Source organism: Lynx rufus, unplaced genomic scaffold, assembly GCF_022079265.1.
Source record: "Lynx rufus isolate CCGP_SWC_20201006 ecotype Redwood Valley unplaced genomic scaffold, mLynRuf1.p SCAF_57, whole genome shotgun sequence".
Classification (NCBI taxonomy): domain Eukaryota; kingdom Metazoa; phylum Chordata; class Mammalia; order Carnivora; family Felidae; genus Lynx; species Lynx rufus.
The window spans coordinates 335,679-343,711 of record NW_025814875.1 but is presented as its reverse complement, the minus strand read 5'-3'; the positions used below and the strand labels follow the sequence as shown (position 1 = coordinate 343,711).

Genomic DNA, 8,033 nt, shown 5'->3' with positions numbered 1-8,033 from the left:
GAACAAGAGCAAAGCCAAACGAGGATCCTGTGGATTGAGAGAAAAATCATCATATCTGATTGGGGACGCGAATATCACGAAAGAGACGGCACGAGGATGGATTTTAGTGACCTGGAGAGGAGAGGAGAGGAGAGGAGAGGAGAGGAGAGGAGAGGAGAAGGGCCTTTCGGGGACAGGGTTCAGGGGCAGAGGCAGGGCGGCTTCTAGAACCCCGAGTCGTGCAGGCTGGCGGAGGCACAGGCACGAAGGAACAGCGGACAGAGACCGGAAGGAAACCTCGGCGTCTGGCGTGGAGGCTCACAGGGCTGGTGGAGTGTCTGTGCCCCTTGCTGGAGACACTACGGGGACTTAGACGTGGTTGGTGTGCATTTGGGAGCAAAGGGAGAAGGGGGACTTCCTTTGTACTGTGCAGAGCCACACTTCTGGGCAGAACAGCCTGCTCCTGCCTAGGGCTCCGGGGTCATTGTGTCCAGCCCTGGCGACCGCAGTCCGGTGGCGCTGCGGCCTGAGCCGCCTCCTGCCCTGGGCACGCCGACGGTGAGGGCCAGCAACCCCGCGGGACCCCGGGTTCCGCGCAGGGCCTGGGCCGCGCGGGGCTGGGCCTTTCCCGCCACTCGCTCCCATTGGTCCTGCGCCAGGGTTGTGTGGGGGTGGGGTGGGGGTGGGGGTGGGGGTGGGGGTGGGGGGGTGCGGAATAAGACCCCGCACTGGAGCGGTGGGAAACCGGCTGCGCACACCCCGAAGGCACGACCGGGAGTGGGGAGGGCCCGGCTCCCAACCCAGACGGCCCCACCACGCACTTTATTTCAACTTTTTATCATAGTTACTCTCAAGCATGCACACGAGTACAGAGGCTGATGCAATGCTTCCCCCACGTCCCCACCGCCCCGCTGCGGCAACTGTCCGCTCCGGGGCCAGTGCTGTAGCGTCCGACGCGCCCCCAGGGCCCACCCCCGGCTGCAGGAGAGCGGGCTCCGGGGCCGCAGCACCGAGACCGGGGTGCCGACCGCGGCGCGAGGCCCCGCGGGCTGGGAGCGGGGTAGCGGGTAGGGCGGCGGGGGGCGGGGGCGGGGCAGGGGGCGGGGCGGGGGCGGGGCGGGGGGCGCCCTCCCCGGGACTTCGGGCGCGCGGGCTGGGCGCAGAGCGTCAGTCTCCGCCCTGCAGCTGCAGCGAGCCCGCCGCGCCGTCGCCGCCCGCAGCCGCCCGCAGCCGTCCGCAGCCGCCCGCAGCCCGCGCCATGCCCAACTTCGCCGGCACCTGGAAGATGCGCAGCAGCGAGAATTTCGACGAGCTCCTCAAGGCGCTGGGTAAGCCGCCGCGGTCGGTGCGCGCCTGCGAGGGCGAGCGGCCCCGAGGCGCCCCGGACCCGCGGGGGTGGGCTCCGGGACCGGCCCGGGCAGCGGGGAGTCCCCGGGGCGAGGGCGAGGGCGAGGGCGAAGGGAGCGTCCCAGGGCCACCCCGTGGGAGCTCCGGCGAGGGCAGCCCGGGAGCCGCGCGCCCCGCGGACGAGCGCTGGAGGCCGGGCGCCTTCCCCGACGGTTCGGCCTCGTCTCGTGCTGGAGCCGCGCAAGGGGGGGGATCCTCGCCGGAGTCCGGGACGGGTCAGGGCCTTTACACTGGGAGACTCGAGTTCACCGTGCTGCTCGGGAAAAGCCGCTTACCCCACCCCAACCCCCACCCCGAGCGTCAGCGTCTCATCTCGGAAATCCGGGCGAGGGTCGGGGGAGGAGTGGGTCCGTCCTGAGGTCCCTGTCTGTGGTCGGAGGGTTTGGAGAGTGCCGGGCCGGCCCTGGGACCTGAGCCCGCGGCGCGGCCCTCCGGTCCCGCGCAGGTGTGAACGCCATGCTGCGGAAAGTGGCGGTGGCGGCCGCGTCCAAGCCGCACGTGGAGATCCGCCAGGACGGGGATCAGTTCTACATCAAGACTTCCACCACGGTGCGCACCACCGAGATCAACTTCAAGGTCGGAGAAGGCTTCGAGGAGGAGACTGTGGACGGACGCAAGTGCAGGGTGAGGCCCCGCAGCCGGGCGGCGTTCCGGATCCCCCCACCCCCGGGCCGCCGCAGCCTGTGGCGCGCTTTCCTTGCAGCGCGCGCACAGGCTGTTTGCAGGGAGGATTTGTGCTAGTGGGTTGCCCTGGGCTGGGGAGAGGGTCTGCCCTCACCCCGCCACGCCACGCCACCCCACCCCACCCCCGATCCGCCCCGCCCCGCTGCGCTCGCAGCCGCGCGGGAGCTGCCGGAGTCCCCCGGCGGCGGCGTCCGCAGCGGGAGCGGGTGCGGGTGCGGGTGCGGGTGCGAGCCCAGGCGCTGGCGCTGCGGCGCGGAGGTGGCTGCAGGGGCCGCAGGTCCGGGTTGCGCCGTCGCCACGTCTCCTGCCGCAGGTGGAGCTGCAGCGCTCGCCTGCCGCCCGCGCCCCCCCTCCCCCCCGGGTCCCCGGGCCCCCCGGGGGACGCTCCGGATCCAGCTTAGGCAGCCTTTTGGGCAGGCACCACTCCCTCCGGCCCTCAGCTTGCTGTCTTAAAGGAAAGGCGGAATCCTTCCAAAAGCAAGGCAGATTCTGGCGGGGAGAAGGGCTTTCTTAGTCCTCAAGAACAAGACTTTTGTATTTCTACGTATATCGGCCCCAGGGATGAACCAGCGGACTGAAGCGAGCGGTTGTACGTTCCTTTTTTAGATGGGCAAAAATTGCGTATCATTGATCTCTGGAATAGAGTGGGGGGACAGATGGAAAAAAAAATCGCTGCTGCTACCTTTTCTTAAAAAAGTCTCCCTTCTATTACAGTGTTAACAAAAAAAAGTTGGAGAAAGTGAGAAATTGATTTTCACCTTTCCTGAGTGTTGCCTATTTGATCTGCAGAGTGGGACTCTCTGGGCACTGGGTTTGAGAGAAGGACACAGAGACACAGCCCCCAGGAGGTGACCCACGTGACAATATTTGGCCCACAGAATTGGCATGGCCAGAAATCGATGTCCGGGGTTGGAGCTGCCAGGATCTGAGCCTCTAGTCACTGTACCGTTTGTAAAAAACAAAAGAGTGGGTAGAGGTAGTAAGAGTGAAGGTCTGGGAGTCACTAGGAGACAGCCTGGCAGTCAGCAGGGCTCAGTTGGGGACATCAGTGGTGGCTACTGCCAGTGACAGTGATTCCTATAAAAACTCAAAGGCTCACGCGACAGCCTGGAAAGTTGGGGCTTTTTGTTCCCCAGATGCTAGTTAGAAAGTGAGTATGTGCACATTCCATATCCCCCTCCCCCTCCCCCCCACCCCACCCCTGCCCTACCCAGCTGTAGAGCATTTTGCTTTGTGCAGATACTGGGGAAACTGCAGGGCATGCCCCTTTCACCTCCCACCTCCAACATGATTCCATGTTCCTAGAGGGATGTAACCTGGAAAGTGGCAGCGTTTTATCCTCAGAGCCGGAGATCCCCGGGTTTATCAGAGCGATCTGAGGGCAAACAGAAAAGAAGATGTTATCCCAAAACCGTGCAGGGAGGAGCACCTGGCCTGTTCGTTCTGTGTGTGGTTATAAATATGGTGTCTCGGCAGTTCTAAAATTGTATAGTTCGGATGTGAAGGTTCTTGTCCTTAATATCCCAGTTGCTTCAAGGGCTAGTCCATTTTGACACAAATGAAACCCTGCATGCTCTAATTTTATTCCTGGAGATGTAAAGCAGGGGTCAGTGGTGTGTGAGTGTGAGTGCAGGGGTGGGATACAAGGTATGTTTATACCCCATAAAATCCGTGACCAGCCCTCTGGATCTGGACTCCACAGGGTGCAGCACGGGGCTGCGTGCCCCGCTGACAGGGACCATGTGTTGCTTTTCTCCACAGCAGTGACTCTGATGTTCATTGTTGTCTCTGCTCCCGCTGCCAAGACCGTAATTAATGTCACTAATGGTTTTCCCACCCGCAGAGTTTGGCCACTTGGGAGAATGAAAACAAGATCCACTGCACGCAAACTCTCCTCGAGGGCGACGGCCCGAAAACCTACTGGACCCGCGAGCTGGCCAACGACGAGCTCATCCTGGTGAGGCGCTTGGGCCCTAGATCGAGCCCGCAGTCCCCAGATGGCGCCCACAGTGGGCCGTGAGAACGCGGTCCTCCCTCACCCAGAGAGACTCCGTTTGCCCTGGGTTAACATTGGAGCGGAAAGCTTGAGGTGACAGTTTAAGTCAGAGGAAATCATTGTTACGTGTGGGAGGAGCACAGTGCAAAGGCAGAGCAGGGCCAGAGGCGGGCTGCAGTGGCCGCACTGTGCATCCCCATGGCGACGCGGTGGCTCGCTCTGAGCCAGAGTGCTTGGGCTCTGGGAGGTCGCAGGGTGTTTCACTCTGCAGAAGAGTTTTTTTTTTTTTTTTTTTTTTTCCCTTCCCCCTCCTCATCCCCCATTTTGCTGCCGGAGAAAGATTTCAGGAATTTTAATACGTCAGCACTGGGAGCCTTTGAGAGCATTTTTACCCCTAGACTTACTTACAAACTGCATTGGCCTTAGGGAGCCCCCGCACGTAATGCTAATTCGGGGAGTGTCCGAGTGCAAGTGTGACACAGTGTGGCGGTGGGGCTTTAGAACTGTAAAAGCTGGGCTCAACTTAAAGATACTCAGATTAAAACAATTTAAGGGGCGCCTGGGTGGCGCAGTCGGTTAAGCGTCCGACTTCAGCCAGGTCACGATCTCACGGTCCGTGAGTTCGAGCCCCGCATCAGGCTCTGGGCTGATGGCTCGGAGCCTGGAGCCTGTTTCCGATTCTGTGTCTCCCTCTCTCTCTGCCCCTCCCCCGTTCATGCTCTGTCTCTCTCTGTCCCAAAAATAAAATAAACGTTGAAAAAAAAAAAAAAAAAAACAATTTAAACATTCCTGGCCACACAAAACGTACCTGGTGAGGCCAAGTTAGAAACCCCTGTAGTTTAATCACACACCTCCTTCTCCTTTACTTTCGGTGTTCGGGGCAAAGGAAGACAGGGAGGACAGGGCAATGCTCACGTCACTGTCTCTTTATGTTTCAGAAGAGACCAAGCTTTCCCTGAAATAACTCCACCCCCCACTGCCTCACACCTCCCCCCTTTGTTCTCTATCGTGCATATTGTTACCATCTCCCCTCTAAGACGGCTCCTCCTCGGCCAGTCTTAGCAAATGTCACCCTGTTGTCTTGGGTAGGGAGCCAGCAGAGTGGGACAGCCACCCTGTGTGACCTGGGCGTGGTCCTTCCCTTCCCAAGCTGTAGAATGAGGCCTTCCACTAACACGTGACCCCGGTGTCGCCCTCAGCCCTGAAATTGCATGTTGATCTTGTCTCTACTACTTTCATTGAGGCTGCTTGAGCTGGCTTCTCCTGTCCTTCCCCCGCAATGACCCAAGTACTTTCTGCTTTTATGGAGAAGGCACTGGCTTCCTTTGCAACCTGGTTAATGCTGTTTCCAGGGAAGGAATACTTGATGGGGTTGGGGGAGCAATCTGAGGCTGACACTTGGGAGTTTAGGAGAAGAAACAAAAGCGTCACCGGTACCAGAGCCAGCAAAGACCTCCAGAGTTCTGGAGCATGGCTGAGGGCCGGCCGGTTTGCTGTACAAGAAAGTGTGATTTTATTAACCTTGTAACATCCCAGCGGCCAGAGCACGGTCTGCTGGAAGGACTCCAGCACTCCCACCCCCGCCCCGTTCCGCTGTGCGTCCTTCTCTGGCTCAGCCGACGACCATGAGCCTCAGAGGGAGCATGAATTCTTGGCATCTGAGACCTGAAATACGGGCTTTTGTTTCAAGGCTTGTTATCATTAATAAACCAAAATGCAGGGAGATGCTGTCTCTTTAACAAGAGGCAAATTATCCTAGTTAAGTTGAAATAAGCTTTTCCAGTGCCAACAGCAAATTGTCCCCTGGGGCTGTAAGCTGCCTTCTGTGAAACAGTATCTTCCCTCAGACCACTCCGGAACATTCTAGAGTTTCTTTCAGGAAACTTTCAGCATGGCTGCAGGCTGAGAAAGACATCCCAGATGTGGTTGGAAATGTAATTTGCTTCTTGAATCATGAAGCCACTTGTTGGCCTGGGTGAGGGGTCAGATGCTAGGGTGGTCACAGCACGCGGAAAGAGTCAAACCCCCAACCACTCCGTGGCCGTAGAGCTGAAAGGTCGGCACATCTAGAGGTGAATTTCGGTGGGCCCCCTGCCCTCCTTCCCCGGACAGAGAATTGTCTGCAGACAGAGGAGGTGTCCAGAGCAGGGAGCACAGGACAGCTGTGCCCGTGTGACCAGGAGCCCCTACTTGGAAAAGAAGTTGGTGATGGGCATTTGCTTCCTTAGTGTCACTCATAACTGGTATTTCCCTGAAACGCACATCAAGATAATGTCCTAGCACATGTTCCCTGAGAGCCATCTCACAGTCAGCTGATGGGCCCAGACCTGAAGGCCCAGGTTTATCCAGGCTCTCAGCCTCTCTGGGGCCTCAGGCCCCTCTGAGAATCTGAGAGATAGGAGCCCTCCCCCCCACCCCCCGAAAAGTGTATGTCTGCAGACATGCCCACATCAGGTCTTCAGACGAGAATTTTGTTTTTTGGTTTTCTTTGTTAAAACATACTGCTTTCCCTGTTCTGACCGCTTGTGAGAGCCCAGGAGGCAGGCCTGTGAATAACTGCTACTTTGGGGGGAGAGTTAAGATAAACTTAACTTATGGGTGATACCATCTCAGGGCCCAGAAGGAAGATCTCTGTCTGTGGAGCGATTTGTGCCCTCCCCATAGCAAACAGATAAACAAACAAAGAGCCATAGAATTTTAGCTGGAAAGAGCCTCTGGGGTCATCTTGTTCTCTTCCACCCCTCCCACTCCACACCAGCAAGGGAGGCAGGGACGTGCGTGCCCGGCTTTCCCAGCCACGTGCTGCAGAGCGGGGTCTGGAATCCGCTGCTGCTCAGACCAGTTCTCTAGCTTGCAGGTGACTGAGTGTGGGCAGCCACTTCCTGGAAGCTTCTTGATACCCTCCAATGCTGTCCTGCCCAGCTGTCCCCCGTCTCCCCCCCGCCACCCCCCCACTGGCTACAGCTGTCCTGGCCCCTTGCTCTCCTGAGAAGACGGAACCACCCCTGAAACGTCCAATATGACTTCTCCCCGCTTTCAGTTTAATTTTTAAAACCAAAACATTTCTTAAGTCAGCATTCACAGGCTTCAGAAACAAAGGAAAACTGCGCACAATTCTGCTCCCCAGCTGCCTCTCTGCCAGCATGGAGCTTAAGAGAGAAAAACAGAAGAAAAAAAGACCTTGGCCGTTAGCATGAGCACATGGCACAGGAAATTGAATGTCTGTTACCAAGAGTTTTTAACAGGGCAGTAAGTGGCCTTATTAGCGATATGCTTTAAACAGTTTTTCACAGGCATCTGTTCTGATGGTTTTTCCTTTTCTGCAGACTTTTGGCGCCGATGACGTGGTCTGCACGAGGATTTACGTTCGGGAGTGAAGGTGGCCGGCTTCCTGCTGCTTTGGGGGTGGGGTGCATGTTCCCTGAGAAATGTCATAGGTCTGAGCTGCCAGCGGACCTTCCCTTACCCCATATCAACGTTAGGTGACCCCATGTTCCCTGCGACAGTGTGGTAGTGTTCCCCGCCCCCCACCCCGAGGCCTCTGTACCTCTGTGTCCCTGGCGCTCCGTAGTCTGGCATCGCATGGTTTGTCAGTCATTAAACTGGTTGGCCACATTTCAAGGCTTTTCCTGTCTCTGAACTGCCTCTTCAGTTTCAGCACGGGGTTACCGTGTACCTGCTGTCTTAGCACTACGTGTTCTGTGTCGTGGTTGCAGCCTCAGCCTGCCACCTAGTCCCGTGCCGGGTGCATACGGCAGGGGTGGAAGCTGGGCCCCCTCCGCCTGGGTCCGGACTACAGGTCCAGGTGTGCTGGGACCTCACGGCATTGTTTTCTAATTGGATTAGTCTGTATACTGGTGGTTCCCGGCAGGAAAGGGGGAGCACATCCAAAAGGTTAATTGAGGGGAACTCAGAATAAAGGGACTGTTCACACAGGCATCTACAAGGACAGGATGAAGGGAATCGG

The 8,033-nt window shown here is 58.1% G+C and overlaps 1 protein-coding gene across 1 annotated transcript; it reads left to right on the top strand.

Moving 5' to 3' along the window:
* The first annotated feature begins 1,237 nt into the window (after nt 1-1,237).
* On the top strand, nt 1,238-7,472 carry CRABP1 (cellular retinoic acid binding protein 1). The gene is made up of 4 exons (XM_047101106.1): nt 1,238-1,307; nt 1,832-2,010; nt 3,914-4,027; nt 7,393-7,472. The coding sequence occupies exons 1-4, from the start codon at nt 1,238-1,240 to the stop codon at nt 7,441-7,443; spliced, it is 414 nt and encodes a 137-aa protein (XP_046957062.1). The 3' UTR covers nt 7,444-7,472.
* Nucleotides 7,473-8,033: the final 561 nt, after the last annotated feature.